Genomic DNA, 23661 nt, shown 5'->3' with positions numbered 1-23661 from the left:
GTAAGTGCTATATAACAGTAAGATCTGGAGAACTGAGAACAGGTATCCAGAATATTATTAGCTTTTTATATGAAGGACTTTGAAAAGAAAAACATAGATTTTGCTGTTCCGGCTATGACATTCTGTAAATTGAAATTGATGATTTGGTGTTGCATAGTTGTGTAACGAACTTTGAGGTAATTTATATTCAGATACTTGAATTGATGTTAAAGCTTTTCATACATCATTCTTTTTCCTAAGAATGTATTGTTGAGTTTTTCTTAGTATGTTGAAGTTACTTGGTGCAATTCTGAAAACTTATAATGGAAAACTCTTTGGTACTGTTGGCTTATTTTCATGCTATCTGATAGTAAGCATCTTCTTCACACCTTACATTTTCTTTCATTAGCGGTGCTGTCTGCAATGTACTCCTGACTTGCTGTAAGGATAACGTTTGTCGTCTCTGGGCAGAGACTTTATTACCCAGTGACAGTCTGTTGTATGGTGGAGGATACAACAATTGGAGTGAAGCAGTGAACTCCACAAACAACTTTAAAAGAAATACTTCAAGTAAGGAAAAAATGCAAAATGCGTTAGAGGTAAGAAATGAAATTGAACAGTGAGAATAAACACATATATGCACGTGTAATTTTAGATGGGATTGTGATTAGTAATTTAAACGCGTATCATAAACTGAAATCCTTTATGCCATAGGTGTGCATAAAATGTTATGAAAGAGTGAATTTACTTTAAATCTTCCTTTGGAAGGCTAAGCTGACCGCTATTCTACTGGGCTTTCATATTAGAAGACACATGGTCCTTAAGTCACTGTCACTCCTGCCTATTTTGCTTTAGTGACTGAAGCAAAGTGCTTTGCAGTATCTAGTTCAAAGGGCCTGGAGCAGTATGGTGCACATATTGTGTATAGGTTATGTGAAACCCACTAATGATGCTGCTTTAGAATGTATAGTAGGGACTTGCTTGTTACCTCTGAAGTTGTGGGATGTTCTCTGGCTTCTGCAACTGGAAAAACAGTAGTAGTATGGAGGGAGGAAATATAGCTTTTGTTGCCTTTCTGCTGTACTCAAGTAGAGCAGACTGCTCGTAAGCTGTATCTCTAAGGCAAAGGATTTTTATGGATAGTGTTCTGTAATCAGTGGGAAGCAGAGGGAAACTGAAGCATTAGTGCTCTCCTACAAAGTTATGTGGAGAGTATGTGAGCATTGTGGTCTGATCGTCATGGGAAGGGAAGTTGGAAACATTTCTGGGTTCCTGTTGGAAATAAGAGGCAGCATTAGAGATCAGAAATAGTAATTATGTAAAAACTGGGAGAAAACTATTTTACATGAGCATGCTGTGGTAAGATGCAAAGGATAGCAAATGAGAAGGAGTGCCAAGACTGTAATACCATCCTTAATACAAATAGTGTACCTTCTTGTGCCTTTTGTCGCCTATATAGGTATCTACAGCACAATGGCCTTAAACTGTGCAGTATGTGGAGTGAGACTTTTTAATACTGGTGTAGTCAATATTAAAAATTGACTATTATTTTTCCCTTGGAAACATCTATTTGCATAGAAGGTTAAGACCCTAAAACTCATTGGACTGTTACAATGGGAGTGGAAGTACTGATCCAATCAGAGCCAAAGTCCTAATCCAGTTTTTTAGTCTCCGAAATGAGATTATTCAGATTTGCTGCTTTTTATTTTTTGTTCCAAATTTTGAATAAGCATGGTATACATTTATGAAACACAATAGTATTTTCTGTTTAAGTATAAAAACTGTATGAACATTGTTTGCCTACTGAAATATGAAGCAGTTACTATGTAAAGGTACTGTATGAGCCTTCACAAATTAATCTGAACGCACTGGTATCTCTACTGCAGGCACAATGTGAACACTGATTTTTGTAAGAAACTATTCTGATGCTCTAAAGTAGGTTTTAAACAGAAAAAAATACTTCATGAGTATCTAAATAAACACTTACAGATGAAATCTGCTTCTTTGTTTTGAAAGGAATTAAAAATGACACCTTATTCTTCACGCAGTTAAACCTGAGGCACTTTCGACGAGGACGGAGGAGGTCGGGTGCTGTTGTAGCTCATACTGGATATGCTCCACATCAGCAAGATCCCCATGAAGCTCACAGGAACATCCCTCCTCATGCAAATGCACTTTGTCACTTCCATATTGCTGCCAGTATCAATCCAGCCACAGGTAAGAAGGGTGGGAAAACCTTGCTACAGGGTGAGCTATAATTTCTGTTATGTCTATGTTGTCTTTGTAAGTTTAACTGGCTCAGATGTATTTGTACAGTATTTACATGATCATGCAAAATTGGTAGCACGTTGGTTTAATTCAATGCATGGAAGAACCTTCTACTGTAATGAAATTATTTGAATAAATTTCCTTTACTGTAATCCCATCTTTCCTGTTTAGTCATCTTTTAACTGAGATTCACAGTGGTCTGAGATGCAGAAGGCTAAATATTTGGAGTTACAAATTTGCTGGGAATTATGTATGATATTGGGAGCATATTGAGAAATGAAAGATTCCCAAGCTTCTTAAAGTGAGCACCTGACACTAACTGTGTGAAGTAACCACAAATCCCTGCACTTCTGGTCTGCCTGTGAACCAAGCAAAACATGCCCTCATTCTGTATTCCATAGACTTTAATTTTCTCTTGCACTCAAGCAATATGTTGATAGACATTAAGGAAAATCCCCTGTAGTCACTAATATTTCTGTCTTCATAATCATTTGTGTATACTGAAAATGAAGTGAATGTCTGCTCATTGGAGAACTGAACAGAAATGCAATGTTGATAAGGTTTTATTGCTGTGATGTGATTTTTCTGTGTCTAGACTTAATAAGCAAACATGTAATCCTTTTCTTAAACTAGTTACGATCTGTCATATAAATATTTTTAATTGCTTTTTTGTTCCTAACAACCCTTTTTTGAAAGACCAGTTTTGTCCTAAAGGCATTTATGATTAGTTCCTATTTGTAGCTGTACAGTCTTTGGTATAATTATAAAGAACTATTGGTTTCCATTACCGTTGCTGAGTTAAGCAAGCTGTAAACAGTTTATCCTGTAAGATTACTGCTAGTGTTCACCTTATTAGTGTTGGTTCATGGTTATTTTGACATATGAGTGGAATCACATCCAGCCTACCAAAAGGAAACTTTGCAGTTTTGTGCTGTAACATCAATGCTATATTCTACAAGAAATGTCTCCAGTCGTTACATATGTTACTACTCAATGTCATAAAGGAAAATTTTTCCCAAGCTTCTTGGAGACTTGTATCACAGTTCTTCTCTCTGTACTCCTGCATCTTCAAATTGCACAAGGAGCTAGCTATCCTTTTCATGTGGTTAGCACATAATCTTTAATCCTTTATTATATCTACTCATAATGTACTACTTTCCTTGTTTGTTTATACATAACTAAGTAAACTTTACTTTTGCTTTTAGTAGTCTCTGCAATATAAATGTACCCAACAACAAATTCACAGAATGAGTATAAAAATAGTTTTGGAAAAGAATGGTAGAAGATTTTCCTAGGTGCCTAACACCTGTCTTTGGCCTTTTTAGTTGTGTATTCCATCTATGTTATCTATATTAATATTATCTATCTTGATACTGTCTTTTGGATCACTTTGTCTTAACTCAGTAGATTGGAGGATAATGGGTTGTTTAATGCAGAAATTTTGTTTTGAAGTAACTTTCACATCCTAAGTATTAATTTGAAGAAATATCCATTCTCCCTCACAGTCAAGTCCTTAAGTACCTCAGTCTAACCAGATTCTCTAAATAGGCCTCTTAGTTTGCCCTTTAGAAATTAAATTTTATCAAAAAACCTAATTGTATTTACTTTCATTTCATTTAAACCAGATTAATTATCTCTCTGCACTTATTACAACATTCAGAGTACTTGATTTAAAAACTAAGGCCAAAGCAGCTTTAGCTCTGACTTCACTTTTTGAAGAATACTGCTGTCATATATAGAAATAAATGTCTTTTTAATTTTTCTTGTATTTGTGTTCTGTTGTTAATTTCGAAACTCAGTTTCTTATAGCAACAAAATCCTTGAGACCTTCTTCTGTACTAGAGTTACGTAAACTGGTATTCATTCTGGATGGTGTTCAGTGAAAGGGATAAGCAGTGGTTGTTAGGACAAAATGATATCTTGGCAAATCCAGAAAAAGTTATTGTCTCTGAAGGCCTTAGAAGTTTTCTGGAAAGAATTAACATGATTTATGAAACAAATAGAAGCTCACTAAGTATTTCGTCCAGAGCTGAGCATCAGTTAGAAGTTGTTAGTTTTTAGGTAGGAGAATGAGAAAAAAGCCTGTTTTCCCTCACAGTACGTAGATTTATAATCTGGTCTGAAAAGTCATCTTCTGGGTTCACCTTATTCATATTTACTGTAGCTTCATCTTCCAAAGAGAGGTCAACAGAATTCTTCCCTCCAGGTTCTGTTTTTGCCACATATATTATGATATTTTTGAGACTGGCATTAATTGGCCTTTCTAGGAAGACAGACTGTATTTCTTAAGTGCTCTGTGCTGCTCTTGTCCCTCTCCCCTGCTGCATCTCCTCTCCACCCCCCAAAAAATTCCTGGTAGTCATGGTGGTCCTTTCTTCTGTCTGTGTGCTCTCAGTTATCATTTTCTTGGGCAAGACCAGAGGGAAAGTAGTTAACTGGCTTTGGAAAAACAAACAAACAAAACCAGAATTGGAGTTAAAAGTATTTTGTCTCCCAGGGCATGGAATTTAAATAAGGCTTGTCAAATAGGAAGCAGAAGGAGAGAGATGGGAATATATATGGAGACTTCTAGGTGGGAATTAAATGCAGGTTGAGCTTTTAGTATGTTGCTGTATGGCCCATTTGAGGAAATTGCAGTAAATCACCTAGGTGCTTTTTAGCCACACTTAATTTAGATGTTACTCTGCAGCAGTCTGACATTTGCTTCTGTCACTTGCTTTGAAGTTACTGCTTCATTTTTCACAGCCACCTGGGACACAAGGTAGCATAGTAGGGCAATGGAAAGTAATAATGGAATCTATAGGAATCAGAAATTCTGGATTTGTGTGATGGCATTACACAGGACATCATCTGGTCGCTGCACTAGTTTTTGCTATTGTAAGCCTTGTCATACGTGGTCCTTGATTACAGTGTATACCTACTGCAGCCTCCATTGTGGACTGAATGTTGGAAAATTATGCTTAAATCATTTGGTTCATACTGCGCTGTAGTAGCACAAGATGAGGTAAATGAACCTGTTTGGACAGTGTTACATCATGAAGATGTAACAGTGCGGGGCTATACTATAATCCTAATGTCACCTTACTAAAGAGTCTCCCTGTGGAATGTCTTGTGGTAGCAGTCAAGTGATTTAATACTGAAAGTAGATGATGTTGAAAGGAAAAGGAAGTGGCAATACACTCAGTGTATTTTTTTTTTCATGTTCGGGTTTCTGCTTGAAAACAATTCATCTAAAATTATTTTTTGACCAAACTACTTTGTTTTCAAAAATGTTAACATCTTTTTCTGGTAGATATTCCTCTGCTCCCTTCTATCACGTCTCTGAGTCTTGGTGAAAATGAAGAAAAAAGTGGACCTTTTGTTGTGCACTGGCTAAACAATAAAGAGCTTCATTTTACCTTATCCATGGAAGTATTTTTGCAACAACTTAAAAAGAGTTTTGAACATCATTCTCCGGAGACTAACACTGAGGAATCTAATCAAATGGATGGCAGATTAGAAGAAGGTAAAAGTCTTATCGTAGACAAATGGCTTTTGTTTTACAAAGTAATTGGTAATGTTCTTTCATGTGAAGTAAAGTGGTGTGGAACTTGTAAGGATAGAGACAGATTACACTAGTATTTCTGTGCGGTTTTTTCCTTTCCTTATGCTGGCAGTACCTAAGTGACTCTTAAAAATCTGTATCTAGGAATTCTGAATTTGCTTATGATTGTTCCAGAAATTTTGAGTTATTTATGCTGAAAATTGTAGTATTTACTTAGGCTGACCTGGAGGCCTTTGTATGAAACTGTGTTATTTTACCATTTTTAAGATATAACCTTAGAATTCACTTTATTTTTTTTAATATTAATGTACACCTATTTTTTAAATAGCTTTATTCTATAACATAGTCAATTAATTCAAATATATACAGTGTGGATACCACTGCATTTGTTCTGCCTATGCATGCAAAAATTTATATCAAATTGGGAAAATAAAAGTATTTCAAATTAAGGTGTGATATAAAGTGTTCTGCTTTGTTAGTCATTAACTGAGGTCCACTAGAGAATTTCCGGTTAAAATGTTCATTATTTTAAATTTTTGGTTATATGAGTGGCTTTTATGCCTGAATATCACTGTTTGCTATACTTCTGCTTTTGAGTACAATACATGTATATCTGTGTGTGTTCTAGAAGTGGATGAAAATGGAGGGGAACAAAAAGGAAATCAAGAAAATAAGGAGCTGGGTGATGAGAAAACTACTACAAATTCGAGCCTTGTTCCTTTATCTTCTGCTATTATTGATCATGAAATTGAAGTACTACTTTCTGAATGGAGTAAAAATGCTGACATGCTATTCAGCATACATCCTATGGATGGTTCACTGCTGGTATGGCATGTGGACTGGCTAGATGAATACCAGCCTGGCATGTTTCGCCAGGTGCAGGTACTTTATTTTTTCTGGATTATGCATTGTTACTCCATGAGAAGTATGGTGAGAAAATAACTTTAATACTTTTTTTTTTCTCCATTTCTTTAAAATTCCAGGTGTCATTTGTCTCAAGAATTCCTGTTGCGTTTCCAACGGGTGATGCAAACTCTCTTTGCAGAAGCATAGTGATGTATGCTTGTACCAAAAATGTTGACTTAGCTATTCAACAAGGCAAACAAAAGCCTCCTGGCCTTACGTGTTCTTCATCTATGCTTATCTCTTCTGGACACAGTAAATCAATGAATAGTTTAAAACTAAGTATCTTCACGCCCAATGTTATGATGATTTCCAAACATGCAGATGGGTCATTGAACCAGTGGCTAGTGAGTTTTGCTGAGGAATCTGCTTTTTCGACTGTACTCAGTATTTCACATAAATCCCGATATTGTGGTCACCGTTTTCATCTTAATGACTTGGCTTGCCACTCAGTATTACCACTGCTGCTTACAACCTCACATCACAATGCTCTAATTTCACCAGATGTTGAGAGTGCAAAACAGGCAAATGGTTTTTTAAAGTCTCAGGAGTCACCAGTACGATTTCAGAGTAGAGGCAATGCAAATGTGACATCCCAGGATCCCAATGCAGTTTACAGTGAACTTATCCTTTGGAGAGTTGACCCTGTTGGACCTCTGTCCTTTTCTGGTGGAGTTTCTGAACTTGCTCGAATCAATTCTCTCCATGTTTCAGCTTTTTCTAATGTTGCATGGCTACCCACACTTATACCCAGCTACTGCCTTGGTGAGTTTGGTTTCCTGACTTGTAAAGTATTATAGAATAAAAGTAATATAACCTAATAAAGCTATTAAATAAATAATGCAGATATACTTGAATGTATTGGGAAACTGTTAAGCATGAGTCCTTTATTTCACAAGTTTCCGAGCTGCTGATATTTGGAAATTCATTATTCCTGTGTGAAGAATTGCTGTGTACTTCTGCCTTTGTTTATGTATTCAATATTTTAGGAGCTAATGCAGTAAAGTTCTTAGATGGTAGTGCACACTTCAAAAGAGAGGTAGATTTTGCTCTGGTTTGCAAATGGGATTCCCATTTTGTTTCATATACAGGGTGTTTCAAAAAGATGGACCCAACATGTTACAATTACAGAAAAATTTCCAAACTGTTTAGTGAATTATCAACTTGTATAAATGCCCTGTGTTCTCTCCACCTGCTGTATAGACTGGCCGAGTTTCATTCATGGGAGGTTTGTGATTGCAGAGGTCTAGTGATTTCAAATAGGGTCCGTCTTTTTGAAACACCCTGTACTTAGATTTGGTTGCTGAGAACAGCATTAACCTTTGTAGTTCTTGCTTGTGGACGGAAGTTAGCAAGAGAGACTTTTTCTTATGCTATATTGCTTTCTTTCATAACATTAAAATTGTCCTTTGCCTAAAAAAAGGAGCAAGTTGGTGCTTGAATATTTGACCAGTTTTTGCATTCGTGTTGTTTAGGTGCATACTGTAATTCTCCAAGTGCCTGCTTTGTGGCTAGTGACGGACAGCATTTGAGATTATATCAAGCTGTAATAGATGCAAAGAAACTTTTGTGTGAGCTTTCCAATCCAGAAATATCCGTAAGTGAAAAGCTGTCTCAAGTTTTTGGAGTTTGGAACTTCATTCAGTAGCACTAGTTTCAGACTTGTTTGTAACTGATTAAGTTTGTTGCTGTGGATTTAATAGATTATGGTAGTTTAGCTCTGCTTGTAAAAACAGATATGGTAAAGCTTTTTAGCATTGTAGCCATACTGCATTCCATTTAATCTCAAACTGTGCCTATTGAGGCAAGTCAGTGGTTGGTTGGGAAATATCTCTGAAACACTTGTACTACAAGGAATAATAACAGAGCAACAAGCTGTGTGTGTGCATTGTCCATCCTAAGGAAAAGTTCAGATGACAGTGCAGCTTGGGGAAAGGACAATAAAGTGCTGAATGTGAGACTTTGCAGATGTTCTCATCACCTTTCAGCCATTGAAAACCATGGGGCTCTTGATAAAACTGGGAACGTTACCTATGTTCTCAGCAGATTGCAACCACTGTATATTTAATGATGTAGTTAACATTTGCTTAGTGATATTGCACTTACCTAGCAAGCTGTGCCACAGAAATGCACACAACTGAGTTAACAAGATCATCACCCTGATTCTTTTTAAACAGAAATATGTTGGTGAGGTTTTTAACATCATAAGTCAGCAATCTACAGCTCGCCCAGGATGTATCATTGAACTGGATGCTATCACAGAGCTTGTAAGACCTTTTTCTGTATTCATTTTATACCATAATTAACTTGTTAAAAAAGTGTTAATATTAAAGCCTATACCTGTAGCTCTCTGTCAGGTAAAGATGAGATATTTAAGATTGATTCTAACATACTTGCTTTTTGTCTCATAGTACCTGTAAATGAAAAGAATGTAAGTAATGAAGGTGCATTTTCTTGAGAAATCTTTCATTGGTGTGTATAACTTAACAATCAAGTTAAAAGCTCCCATATTAGAGAGCGATCTTCAACAGTACACTCCATGATGTTCACTTCTTTGTGTTTTTTACTTTTTTAGCATGGAAGGAAAACGCAGTTATTTCATGTTTTTCAAGAAGACTTCATTTTAAATAACCATGAGAAGGAAATACCTGAAAAGAAGAGCAATTTGTCAGACTCTGGTAAAGAATTCTTTTTGATAGAACATTGAAGACAGAATGTTATATTTTTCATTCCACAGAGGAAAAAGAACTTCTTATATAGCTTTTACAATGTTAAGGTCAAATACCTTATTTTATTTCAGATCTCTACATACCAAAGAAGAAAATCTAGTCTAATGAAACTTGTGGGCGTTTCACTTCTTTTAAGAGTAGCATGCAACTGAATTTTAGATAAAGTAGCTTGAGTCATGAGATACCCATCATGTACTGTATTAAACATTCTATTGCTGATGCCTTTCTTACATGAGCAGGAAGGGGTTTTAAGTGTAGAGCCTGTATCTGTAGGGTAGGACATAGACAAAGCTTACTTGCATCCTTTCATGAGAGATGTTCATTCTTTGTATCAGCTAAATACTGCTCCTTAAGACTTGAGTTACATAATAAATGGCAGGCCAAATAAATCCCCCAAACCACAACTATAAAATACAATACTATGATTAGTATGTGGATTTGTACATCTTAGGGCAGATCTGAGTTGCTCTGTAATAAATGATCAGTTTTTCTTGGTGGACTGAGTCAGTGGTTGTGTTACGTAGGCATCTCAGTTTTGTTTTGTTCTGTTCAAATGAAATCATGTGGAAAACAAGGGTCAGAGTAAAGTTTGTGATACCAAGTCATCTACAGTAGTAAAGGGAATGCTGAATAGGAGAAAGCAAAGTTGTGGAACAGTGTCAAAATGTTGCATAATAACTTGGTACACAAAATTTATTTTTGTTAGAAGAAAATGGGATACCTGAATATAGTGATCAATTCTGAATTAGCTATTTCTAGTTGAGAAAGAGATTTGGAGTAATGGAAAAAATCTATGAAAATGCCAACCCAACTCTCAGTGGAGTTCAAAAAAATGCAAATGAGGTGTTCAAAATTAGGAACAAAACAGGGGACAAAAAGAAGTGTTACTCTACAGGATAAAATTATTGTACGATTGCATCTTAAGTATGATACATGTAGAAAGACAGATTTGTAGTGCTGAGGGTACATTCTGGGCTTTAACTTTAAACACAGCAAATTCACGCAAATCTTTTGTCCTCTCAAAAAGAAAATATTGACAGTTCTTCATGTGTGTACCTGTATTTGTCATGGTTATTGCTTGTGATAAAGTACTGAAAAAAAGAAAAAGTGTTGGATATAGTCAGACCATTGTGTTTGAGTATTAGTTAGCAATAGCTCTGTGTGATTATTTGCTAGCCAGCAAAATTTAGTTCTGCTTTCAGGTGAATAGCCCCTAAGATTTTCCTTTTCTGAATTTCATCAGGAAACCAGCAGAATGGATTCTCTGAAAAATTCTACTTAATAGTTATAGAGTATACTCAAAGCCATTCATTACTACATATGTGGCATTTACATTTGAAGTCAATTCCTGTCTCAGTAGGTAAGCCATCTTTCTTGTAGTTTTCTGTTGTGCTTTTTTTTTTTCAAGTCACTATCTCGTGAATATATCTGCTATTCAACATATTGTAAATTATATTTCAGCTTTTTGAAAAGAATTTGCAATTCTTCTATTACAAGTTTTCATCACGACTCGTTCTTTCTCAGTTACTTAATCTTGAGAATGCTGAAGCTTTTGAGTTCAGCCTGAACCCAAAGTTTAGTATTTTTTTGTGCGTTCTAGCCACAAATATCTTTATCTGAAGTGTTAGACTGTATTAAAACCAGATATTGTGCCTCTCAGAAGTTTTTTTTCTTCAGTTTTTGAGTTTACACATAAGTTCTAAATTGGGCTGTAGTGTGAAGCACTTAAACATCAGAGGTAAAATTACAATTATGAACAATTTTGAAATTCTGAAATCTGCTGGTTCTCTTTCAGACTATCAAACTATCACAAAAACTATAAAACTTTAAGTAACCTAAGATATACTTCAGTAGTTTTCCGTTAACATGTAAAGATTTTAAGAACACAAATCTGGTGTTCAGCACATAACAGAGGAATCTGTTACAATGCATGTTTCTGTCGTTTAAACGAAGTTGTCTTACTGTTGCTTTCAAAGGCAGAATTTCTTCAGTTATTTTAACTATTATTACGGTTAGTTTATAAGTGGTGAGAAGACTTATAAGACTTAAATTTAAGACTTTTAAATTAAGATCCGAATTTTCTGATCTACTTACATGATGAGGACATTACTGATAAGGCTTTTCAACTAACCTGTTGGCAGTTTCCATGTTTCAAATCTGTCAAGTTCATACTTCAACTGTTGATTTCTATTTAAAAAAAAAATGAAGCATTCATATCACATAATCTCCAAGACCCCTCATTTTAAGCAAATATTAACAAAGCTTTTCAGAAAAATACCTTTCCCCAGTTTGTAAAGTAAGACATGGAAGTCTTCATTTTCTCTAGCTGCAGATATTTTGTGCTTCGTGAAGCGCTAATTGGATAACCACATACATACCTCTTTGTCTGCAGTTTTGGTGTTTCTGATTACTGTTCGATGTCAGTCTAAAGAGTTTAAAGCTATAACTTCTCAGCAGTTCTAGAGTTTCAGAAGTATTTAATCTGAGGTGTGTAGCATTTTTCTTTAAATCTGAATTTGGGAATGCATTTTTTAAATGAGGGTAAAATTTTAAGTTATACGTTATCTTTTTGGAACTTCTAAGATGAATATAATTACTTCTTAAGTTAGAAGACATAATTGACTTTAACAATGCAAACTTTTTTAGATGACAAGATAGATTCAAATACACCTGAAGCAGCAACACAAACAGAAGAATTCTATACTTCAGCAGATCCAGAGAAGATCCAATCACCTTTCACTCAAAAGTATCGGGCTTGTAGAGCAAACCTTCAGAGCACCAGCTGGCTTACTCTGTCTTCCAAAATGGTGTATAGTCAAGAGTTGAATTTGCCGGAAGGAGTAGAGATAATAAGTGTAAAGCCATCAGCAGGTTTGTAATTTTTTTTTTAAAGAGCGAAATAAGGTATCCTTGCCTTTATGATGCAGGTCTTAAAAGAGAAATAAAGTAATAGTAAGTTTGTTATTGGTTAAAATTAAAACACCTGTAGGTGGATCCAAAAGGTTTGCTAAAACTTGCTTCTCTGACTTTATATCTTCATCCCGGAACTAATACTAAAATGAAGCTTTTATTTAACCTGTAATATTTACTAAATTTAGATCATTGCAATAAAAGGAATTATAGAAACACAAATTTAGTTTTATAGTCATTCATTAAATTTTTGTAGGATTTATACTTAAATTTTAAGGCTTCCATCAGTAGTCTTTCCAAAAAGACTCTGTAAAGATTTTTAGATTTCTGAATGGGAAACATTTGTTTTATGGGAGAGATGATAGATATTAATATTTGGGTTTACATCATATAATTTGACTTCTCTCTAGAGCATGAAGTGGAAACAAAAATGCTATGAAACCATTTTACCTTCTGTCACGTTGTCTCCTTTGTGAGGCTCTGCAAACAATCATGTTAATATTTTTTCAGAACAATAAAATAACTGAATAAAAACATTTAATTTTTCACATGTTTTTAATATTTCCCTCAGCAAAAGTATATTCTGTTTAATTTTAGGACATCTGAGTTCTTCTTCCATATATCCTGTTTGTCGTGCACCGTATCTGCTGGCAACTTCATGCTCTGATGGAAAAGTTCGATTCTGGAGATGCAGGGTTACCACTGAATCATCACCTTCTTCATCACCTTCTTCCATGCAAGAGTGTAGCGCACATAGCGATGTTACATATATATGGGAAGAATGGCCGTTACTGATTGAGGATGGACTTCTTAGTAGTAGTGCTATTAATGTTCCAGGAAGGCCAACTGAGGTTAGCTGTGCACACACAAACAGATTAGCAGTAGCATACAAGCAGGTAACATCTACAAACAGTCATCTTCCTCAAGACTTTATAATGCATGTTAGTATTTTTGAATGTGAATCTACAGGGGGTTCTTCTTGGATTCTAGAACAGACTCTACATTTAGATGAGGTAGGCACCATGTTAGACTCCGGTGTTAGTATTGATAGTAATTTAGCAGCACATAACCGACAAGACGCGTCTCTGTCTCATGGTGGGAATATTATGCCCAGCACTAAGCACTTGATACACTTAGATTGGATGTCTAGAGAAGATGGTTCTCATATTCTAACGGTGGGAATTGGATCAAAACTTTATATGTTTGGTCAGCTGTCTGGGAAAACGCAAGACCAAAATGGTAAGGAGATTGTAGCAATCTCCCATAGTGGCAGTACAAAGGCTGCAACTGTTTCTAGGTTTGTTCTGCTGCGTTGTGTTGACTTGATTTCATCTGTAGAGGGGTCACCTCCTTTTCCAGTCTCTTTGTCTTGGGTGCGTGATGGCATTCTTGTAGTTGGAATGGATTGTGAAATGCATGTTTATTCCCAGTGGCAATCTCCTTCCAAGCAGGAACTAGTTAGTACAGATTCCTACAGTGGAAGTATGCCATGCATACCTAGCTTAATGAAACAAAGCCAGTCAGCCACCTCAGGTCTGCATCCACCAAAGCGAACCTTGACCAGATCTATGACCAGCCTTGCACAGAAACTTAGTGGGAAAAAATCTGCCTCTGATCTGTCTTCAGAAATGGAAGATTCTGGTCTCTTTGAAGCAGCTCATATGTTATCTCCCACTTTACCTCAATACCATCCATATCAGCTATTGGAACTCATGGATCTTGGTAAAGTACGAAGAGCAAAAGCCATTCTGTCCCATCTGGTGAAGTGCATTGCTGGAGAAGTTGTTGCTATTAATGAATCTGAACCTAATCATGATAAGAGGCTCAGATCTCTGACCATCAGTGCTAGTGGAAGTACTGCAAGAGATCCCAAAACATTCAGCAAAACTGACACTACAGACTATATCGAAATAGACTCTGTGCCACCATTGCCTTTGTATGCTCTGCTTGCTGCGGATGATGATTCATCTCATTCCTGTTCAGAGAAGTCTAATCAAAACAGTCAAAATAAAAAAGATATGCCCAGTGACAATTATGAAGAACTCTTTCAAAATTCTGTTATAAGTACAAATGAAATTGTGACATTTGATGCAGATGAAGACACTTCAAAACCAAAAGTCATCGATCTTTCTCAATATAGCCCAACTTACTTTGGACCAGAGCATGCTCAGGTTCTTTCTCGTCACTTGCTTCATTCAAGCTTGCCAGGTCTGACTAGGATGGAGCAAATGTCATTGATGGCCTTGGCAGATACGATTGCAACTACCAGTACTGACATCGGAGAAAGCAGAGACAGAAATCAGGGTAAGCTGTCTCTTCCAAGTTAAATGTAATCCTGCTCTTCACAACCTTTTTTGGCAATTTTTCCTGTTTTAGGATATTTTTGTGGCTTATGAAAGCACACCATGGTTTTGTTTCATAGTGTAGCCTGTATTATTTACTGTGCCATAACAGTATTTACTGTTTAATGAAAGTTTCAAGACTTCAGACTTTCATAAAATCAAGTTTTGTCTTGTTAGCTGTTAATGCCAGTGTTAGTTCATCGGTCCACATACTCTAACTGTTTATAATTCAGTTTTGAAGAGGCAACTTTCTTAATGACAAATGTTTGCACTATGTAGAGAAATTGAGAAATAAGTTTATAGATTTTTTTTTAATATGATAACGCTTCTTCTGTTTCTTTCATTAAGAACAAATAACTTCAAAACTTTTTATACTTGAAATTTTCCTCTTTCCTTTTCCTTGAAGGGAAGAATTATGAAATAAGTCATTATATTTATGAATTTAAAGCATTAGTTGTCACAGAATTCTAAAGTATTTCTGTTATTAAACACCATTAGCTACTTTTGGTAGTTTCTCTAAAGTACATATAAAAATGTTTAATTCTAGGTGGAGAAACTCTTGATGAGTGTGGTCTAAAATTTTTATTGGCTGTTCGGCTTCACACGTTTTTAACAACTTCACTTCCTCCTGTACATCGAGCTCAACTGCTTCACCAAGGTAACTGATGTGTTTTCTTAGATGAGGTAAATCTTATTCAGTGATGTTGCTGTACATACAATTGCTGTTCTGTTGACATGGCTCTGCAGAACATGTCTGCTTTATTTTAGGTAGAGGTCTTGGAACAGAAGTGATTTTTTTTTTTTTTCTCCCTAACAATTCTTGCGTGTTTCAGATTTTGCATGTGTGTTGTTTTGTTTGTTTTTTCCCAAAACAACTGCTTTTTCTGTACTTCCAATACCATGTTGTTCCAATAACCTTCTGCAGGAATAATGCAGTAGAAAATAGAGTATTTCCTTAGTTTTTTAATATGTATTTGAAAAAAATCTCTTACAGTCTACTCAGACTTTAAATGTTGCTTTTAATATACATACTGTAATTATTCAGTGGACTATTTAAAATAATTTTCTTTAGTATAGTTTTAAGTAGGTCCAACCTGATATTGCAGACAGCAGGATGAGATGGATTTGATTAGGCCTAATCAAATCTAAAGACTGGCTGTGATAGCTTCTTTACCTTTTTGTTAGTAGTGATGACAATTTACTGCATTTCCAATTGCATGGTTTATCACCCCTCAGCTGCATCATAGATTGGAATTTGCCAGTACTGCCACAACAGAGTATGGCAAAGTTAACTCTCTGGAATGCTTTTAGTTGACATACCTCTCTGCTGCTGCTCAGCACAGAAATTGGTGGGAGTAAGAAGTGCCACTAAGGCATTTGCAGAGGTGTAGTTGAGTGTGCCTCTGTGCAAAGAAGCATCTCCTGGCCCTTGCTGGAGTTGCACTAATGCATAGCCAGCTATGTTGCTGCTTAAGAATTGTGGTCTTCCTCATGTGATTGATTTCTTTTTTCCTTCCAGTTTTCTTTTGTATCTCTATCCTCAAACTTGTTTTCTACTGTGATTATCTGAAACTTCTCATTTTCCAGTCCAAGTCAAAATACTGAACATACATTTCAAAACTATGAAAAGATTCATCAATGTATTGCATTTTGTATCATGACTAAACTTAAAGCCACCCGCTATAAGTATATTTTAAGCTTCAGTCAGTAACTCTGTCTTTGCAAACTTAAATATAGAGTTTGCAGGTGAAAACATGTTTTCATCCATATGAACTTTCTTTAATATTTGGCATGCAGTGCTTACGAATATTCTTAAGTTTCTGTTGCCTCATCAGTAATGCACTTAGAAATCCAAAATAAACAATTCAACCTTCTTCCCTTTTCCCTTTCTCACCCCTTTGACTTCAGATTCTGCATTATTTTATTAGTGAATGTATTTTTTTTTTTTAATGGCTTATTGTGTAGGTTTATCTACTAGTCATTTTGCCTGGGCATTTCATTCAGTAGCGGAAGAAGAACTACTGAGCATGCTTCCTGCAGTGCAGAAAGGAGATCCAACATGGTCAGAACTCAGAGCTATGGGTATAGGATGGTGGGTTCGAAATATCCATAGCCTGCGGAAATGCATAGAAAAGGTAGGCATAGTATTCCAAAACAAAATTGCCAAACTTTTATAAAACAGCTGTGCTCTGGTGTTTACCTTCTTTTTGTGTGGTTTTATATTTTTACATATGTTCAGTGTTTCAGAATGTTTCATGCTGCTGTATTTTTTTGTGCACATGGTTTATTGTATGAATATGAATTTCCGTTTTGGGGGTGTTTCTTTTGGTTTTTTGTTTTTGTTTTTTTTTAAGCACTTTGGGTTTCAGGTTCTAGTGTGATTACAGATTGAGCTTTTAGATATTCCATTTCGAAGGTTGCAGTGTACAGTGCTTATTGTGGATGCTCAAGATACACATTGAGCATATAGTTGTTTTTTATAGCAGAATTAGGAAACAAGCTACAGAAGTAGATTCTCCTTAGAAACCTATCAGAAGTGCGGTCAACTAAGATATTGTATGTTTGTCTTGCAAATTGATACATTTCCATAGTAGCAAACCCTGCTTTTGTTTTGACTTGGTGTTTTTTGTGGTGGTGTGTTGTTGTTGTGGGGTTTTTTTAATGTATTGTAATCGTCACAGAAGTGGCAATAAGCCTAACCTTATTATCACTTGTTTTAAGCTCTTGGAAAAGCCAAGTATGTTGAGCTAGAAAATGACATGCACAAGATACTTTGACTACAAAGCACAAAGTGGTAAAATGCATGTCTCTACTTCTACTTTTTAATCTTCAGTAATTAATCATCACGTGATGAAACTTACCTGCCTTGCATTTAAAAAATTCCAAGTATTCTAGGCCTGCATTTAAGGTTACCTTACATGAGTCTTGGGACTATTCTTGCTGCCACTTACCCGTTTTTCCTTTCTAACCTCCAAAAGTAATCTCCTGTAAACAACTTTTCTTCCATTGTGATTGGTCCCAGCCCATTCTTCAAGACTCCATTTCTCCTTTGATTACCAGAGCAACTAATAAATTAATTTTATTATGATTTCAGGTGTAGGCATTCCTATTTGAACTGCCAAAAAGCTTCTAGAACTGGAAAAGCATTAGCTAAATGATACAAAACAAAACCAAAGAGCTGAAGCTGTGGTATCTTCATGTGTCAGACATGAAGAGGCGGGATCTTGTATTAGAGAGAACTTCCAAGCACTACCAGAAGCAACAGCAATCCCATCGAAGTTTCATTTAAATTTTGTTGTTTTTTTGCTGTTGAACTGTCTTCATAGGTGGCTAAAGCAGCCTTTCAGAGGAACAATGATCCACTTGATGCAGCCATTTTTTACCTTGCAATGAAAAAGAAGGCTGTGATCTGGGGATTATACAGGTAGGAGACATGCAAGCCCTTACATGGGGTTTCATACTGTCTGGTATAATTTGGGAAAAAAGTTGAATGTGGTGGTAATCCAAAAGAGGCACAAATATTACTATTGAAAGCTGAGGTTTGATTTCTAAACTAGTCACTACATTGAATGGGTAGTTTTTAAGCTTCTTTTATTTACTGAGGTGATTTAGTTGCTGTTTCTGAAGTTGGATGCTTCAAGTTTTAGTCTCAAATGTACTGAAATTTCAATCACTGTTTGGTTTTTTTTTTTACCCTCCTGATTTACTTGTAATGTGTGGAATGACATGCCTGTCTCTTAGAAAAGTATTTGTTACAGATTTTTACCTTAAGTTCAGAGGACTGAATTAAGTCTGTCTTTCAAACTGTCGTTTCACAGTATAACATACAACATTGCAAGCTTTTTAAACGGTAGTTTGCCTTGTCACTTACTCTTAGGAGCTCCCCTGGGGAAAATAAGCTTTTCTGTATTTCTATCAGGTTAACTGAAAATACTCTTAGTTTTTGTATTTACTGAAGTTTCTTAAATGTGAAGCTTCCTGTGCTCCCACTGTGATGAGAGCCTCTGCATTTCCTAATGAAAAGGTCTATGTAAAATTCTGCTGGCATCTGAGAAAATGAAGAACCATAATGCATCTAGAAAATATATATAATATTGTTATTAATTCTGTTCAATATGCAGGTCTAAAAAAGACACTAAAATGACACAGTTTTTTGGAAACAACTTTACTGAAGACAGATGGCGTAAAGCAGCGTTAAAAAATGCTTTTTCTTTGCTTGGCAAACAGCGTTTTGAACATTCTGCAGCATTTTTCTTGTTGGCAGGACACTTAAAAGATGCAGTGGAGGTAATAGAATAATGAACTTTTTATGTTTAAGAGTGTCCTGTTTTCCCAAACTTAAAAATATATTGAATGTGACTTTCATTTTGCATTAGTATGACCCCTGTATATTCTGGTTGGTTTGAGCTCTTTTCCTTCCCACCTTCCTCCCCTCCATATTAATGACAAATACAAGTCCTTGATCTTTACATTTTCATTCTGTTTTAGCTCTCATATCAATGATACTAAAAAGTCCCATGGTTAATTTCTCTATAATAATAGCATTAAGAGACCTACTTACCATTTAATTTGCTTTCGAACTGTCTACCTTGTCATATATGAAGGCAACATAATTTTTCCTTAGAAAGTTCCAGATCTGAAAATGAAGGCTTTTTGGCAGTGGTGTGGGTTGGCTTCTAGAATCCTTTCAAGAAAAAAAAATATTTCCCGAGTCTGTTTGAATTGAAAAGTTGGGAGGAAGTTAATCTCTTCGATAATGAAAGATTTGTTCTGTAAAGCTTTGTAATCAAAACATCCTCAACATGTGGCATATGCACACTGACAGTGATTTATTGAAGCCAATTGATTTCCAAGACCTATTGTCATGTTAGTCTTAAACTGAAGAAATTGCAGGTCAGATCTTTCATAGAATAGTTGGCCACAGCTATTCTGTATAGTTCCTGCTAATTTTTTATGGAATTGATAGACTTACTTATCTCAGTCTCAACAGATTGATGTCACCTCCTGTCTTGTGATCATTTTAACCAGAGGAGAAATTATAATGTTTGGTCTTGTGAATATATTTATTTTCAATTAGGTCTGCCTAGAAAAATTGAATGACATTCAATTAGCTCTTGTCATATCAAGACTTTATGAGTCGGAGTTTGAAGTATCTAGTACTTATAAATCTGTACTACAGAAGAGAATTTTGGGAAGTGTGTTTCCTGGAAAGGAGGGCTCAGGAAACATGTACTGTGACCCTTTTCTGCGAAGCATGGCTTACTGGATTTTGGAAGATTATAGCAAGGCTCTTGACACTTTGATTAAACATTCTGTTGAAAATGGAGGTAAGAATATGAGTATTTCGCCTGACAGGTTGGTTTTAACTATTTGTTCATTTAAGTAGCAGTTTCTTAAAGCATAGCCCAGACAAAACCAGTACTGCACAGTTGCTCACCATTGGTAATAAATAGCTTGCTGTAGCAATGTATGTGATTTTTATAGTAGATGTGGTGATTGTGTTGTTACCATCCTATATCACATGGATGGATACTTAATTTATCCTTTGAGTATGTATCAGGATAATGAGAATGACCCTTCAGTGATGTAACTTTTTTTCTAGTAGCAGCTTAAAGATGACAAGACAAATTAACTACATTTGTTAATTTGACTCCATCACAACCTAGGAACAAATTTCTATGTGCACAGTTAGATAGCAGAGTCTGGAAGACATGCTGTTTTGTAGCCTTTAGTCCTTGGGAAGAATGGTTGACCACAATGATAAACTGCCATAGAAAATGTTTTGATGTTTACTATGATACAAGGGTGCCCACATGGTGCCTGAAATAGTGTGTAAGTCTCCTAAAGTGATTCTTTTCCCTGTTCTCTTGCTAGCTTTATAGGCCTTCTAAGAATCAGTTGTATTGTTTCCTGAAGTTAATGTTCCCAAGGAAGTTAAATGTTTCAGGTTCCTAGTAATTAGCATGCCAACTGATTTCAATCCTGACTACTGAGAGAAACTTGATGGGAATAAATGAAGACGCAAATCCCTAGAGTTGTGTAATTAACTTTAAAAATTATTTCAGTAGACGTTACATGCCTCAGGATAGTTATGAGCAAATGAGGGATATAGCGTTCAGTTGTTTGTGTCTTGGTCACATCCTGTGTAAAATCATTTTTAGATTATATAATTTTTCTGCAATCAGTTCGGTGGCATGTTTGTGGTGTTTTGCTTTATTTTCTTACTTAAAAGATGCTCTTTCTTGTACCTTTTCCTATTACATGTAGTTAGTTATGCCATAACTCCTGATACAGGAAACAGTAAGGGTATATCTCAGCTAACCTGGACTCTTTGAAAGCTGTGTGAACCATCCTGTGCTGATGCTCATATCTTCATGGTTTTTCATGTTGTAGTTTTGACATTGAAATATGCACTACTGTATAACTCATTAATTAGTATGTAATACTGATATCAGTATATATAAATGCTATGGATTTCCTAATTTTATTATATGTTTTTGGTTTTGTTAAGATGTATACAAAATAAATATCCTAAATTTTCAAAAATACTTTTTAAGAAAAAATCTTTACTAAGATGTAACATCTTATTGTCACGTAGTGACGGAGATTTCAGAAATCTAAACTGAAGAGGAATGTGGTCTTGTTTGACTGCAGTAGAACTGGCCTGGCTGCAAGGAAAAGACATAGCAGCTGTTCTAAATTAAAGGTCTTACCTGCTCTCCCACCCAAGTTTCTCTTTTTAGTAGTGATTAAGTTTGGCAATGTCCTCTGTCCCAAGGTATTCAGTATAAAAGTGCGAAGCAAGCTGAAAAGGGGGGTGCACTGAAATAAACAACAGAATGAATGTTAAGACCTAATAGCCTTCTAATGAACTTAGAACTTTGCAGATGAATTATTTCATACAGATTGGTAGATTTTCCTCATGATGCAATATCTTTTCAGGTGAAGAAGATGGTTCATCAAGTTGTAACCCTGCAGTGTTTAACTTCTATAACTACTTAAGAACGCATCCACTTTTGCTGAGACGTCATTTTGGCTCTTCTGATACGTCTTCCACACATATTTGCCTAACAGTAGAAAACGGATTAGCTGACAAAATCAATCTAGGTGAAAGACGGCTATTTTTCACCACTGCATATGCCCATCTAAAAGCTGGTTGTCCTATGTTGGCCTTGGAAGTGTTATCAAAGATGCCTAAAGTTGTCAAGAGGTCAAAGTCATTTTGTAGATCCTCTAGTTTAATGGATACTAGTAAAGATTTCTCACCATCTTCTCCAATTAAAGAGTTGGAAACAAAAGACCTGTCTTCCAGTGTTGATTGGTCACAGCCAGTATTCAATGGTCTGGGTTCATCTTCAGATTGTTCATCAGGAAAACATTCAAGTTCATCTCTTTCCTTTGACTGGAGCCAGACAAGTGTGGTAGTCCAAGATGAACACTTGAAACTACAGTCAGACAGTGATGAAAGTGGTGAGAGTGAAGATTCTTCCTTGGTAATGAAAAAGCTAAAACCTCTGAAGAAAACTGAAGAATTATATGAAACAAATTCTAACTACGCAGAATCTTTAAGTGTAGTTGATGACAAAGATATTCTAAGTCCATCAGAAGATATAATATCAGCACAGCTGAAGTTTAGAGCATGCCTGAAAATTCTTACTGTAGAGCTTCGTACGCTGTCTACTGGTTATGAGGTAGATGGTGGGAAGTTGAGGTATCAGCTTTATCAGTGGCTTGAAAGGGAAGTGATAGCTCTTCAAAAGACCTGTGATTATAGTGTTGAAGATGTGCAGTCAGGAATTAGTGTGGTGCCGGAAGAAGCTACATTACATGAAGACACTGAAGACTTAGCTGACCAGCAAAAAAATATGCTACAGAAAGAAGACTTTCAGAAAAGACGTCAATGGCTTCTGAAATACCAGTCTCTCCTAAGAATGTTCCTTAGTTACTGTATACTTCATGGCTCTCATGGTGGAGGTTTGGCCTCTGTCAGAATGGAATTAATTCTACTGTTGCAGGAATCTCAGCAGGTACATGAATGAGCTTAGTTTGTATTTTTTGTGCTTCAGGTTTGTTGTAGATTTTTTTTTTGGATGTGTTTTATATTATTGTTGACATTTCCCTATTATAGCGTGCACCTCTTTTACATTTTTTTTAAATGTAACACTGTTTTTAACATGTTTGCTGCAGGTTATGTTTTTTTTTCTTGTTTAGAATCTCCTTCCCCTCTTTCAAAAGTTCTTATGTTCCCTTTAGGAAGCTGTTCTATCACTTTGTATTTCTTGCTTTTTTTTTTTAGGAACAGTCAATACAGATACCTTCCAGCTCCCTACCAGAGCAAAGCTCCATACCTCTCCTATTTGCTTGCACAGCTAGTGCCAAAACAGTGGTGGCTAATCCGTTGCTACATCTTGGTAACTTAACTCACGATATCTTACATGCCATAATAAACTTGGATTCGCCACCTCATCCAGATACTCAGAACAACAAGGTGTGTATTTTTTAATGGTTGGTTGGGGTTGTTGTTGTTGTCATCGTCCAGCTTGCTGAAGTGATGAATCTTTTTCTGATGTCATGAAAACTTTCTGATGTGCCTACCTGTGACAAGTAATACAACTGTGGAACATAAATATTTTCTGCAGTACTTACTTTGGGCTAAAATAATGTCCACTGATTATTACTTATTGTGGATGCTCAGCATCTGGTTTGACAAGCTGAAGTAGGTTGGCCTCTCTCAGGACTGGATATTTCTCCAAGATGACATCTGTTCTGGAAAACATGTTGTACTACACTATCAGTATCACATATGTCTTTATGGCAATATGATCAGTATATCTGTTATATTAATGGTAAACTCCACATTTTAGTCCTAGACCTAAGTAAAATTAAGTTCTGAAGTATAAAAACTGATCGTTAGCAAACTGCAGTAAATTAGACTTTTTTTGTGAAACAATATGTATGTTCATACAGTAAAAGGTAGTCTGTTTTT

General features: G+C 35.8%; 1 protein-coding gene across 4 annotated transcripts in view; it reads left to right on the top strand.

The window, feature by feature from the left end:
• DMXL1 (Dmx like 1) overlaps window positions 1-23661 on the top strand; it is an 80747-nt gene that overhangs the window by 24041 nt on the left and 33045 nt on the right. For all 4 annotated transcript variants that reach the window (XM_065657656.1, XM_065657655.1, XM_065657654.1 and 1 more), the window contains exons 8-25: window positions 389-578; window positions 2028-2196; window positions 5540-5752; window positions 6420-6673; window positions 6775-7459; window positions 8170-8291; window positions 8872-8961; window positions 9270-9372; window positions 10667-10783; window positions 12070-12294; window positions 12931-14637; window positions 15223-15333; window positions 16641-16810; window positions 18002-18099; window positions 18797-18962; window positions 19753-20002; window positions 21618-22702; window positions 22972-23163. In XM_065657656.1, coding sequence (XP_065513728.1) covers window positions 389-578; window positions 2028-2196; window positions 5540-5752; window positions 6420-6673; window positions 6775-7459; window positions 8170-8291; window positions 8872-8961; window positions 9270-9372; window positions 10667-10783; window positions 12070-12294; window positions 12931-14637; window positions 15223-15333; window positions 16641-16810; window positions 18002-18099; window positions 18797-18962; window positions 19753-20002; window positions 21618-22702; window positions 22972-23163 — 5947 coding nt within the window. The remainder of the gene's footprint in view (window positions 1-388; window positions 579-2027; window positions 2197-5539; window positions 5753-6419; window positions 6674-6774; window positions 7460-8169; window positions 8292-8871; window positions 8962-9269; window positions 9373-10666; window positions 10784-12069; window positions 12295-12930; window positions 14638-15222; window positions 15334-16640; window positions 16811-18001; window positions 18100-18796; window positions 18963-19752; window positions 20003-21617; window positions 22703-22971; window positions 23164-23661) is intronic.

Source organism: Caloenas nicobarica, chromosome Z (assembly GCF_036013445.1).
Source record: "Caloenas nicobarica isolate bCalNic1 chromosome Z, bCalNic1.hap1, whole genome shotgun sequence".
Taxonomy (NCBI): Eukaryota; Metazoa; Chordata; class Aves; order Columbiformes; family Columbidae; genus Caloenas; species Caloenas nicobarica.
This window is presented reverse-complemented; position numbering and strand designations above follow the sequence as displayed.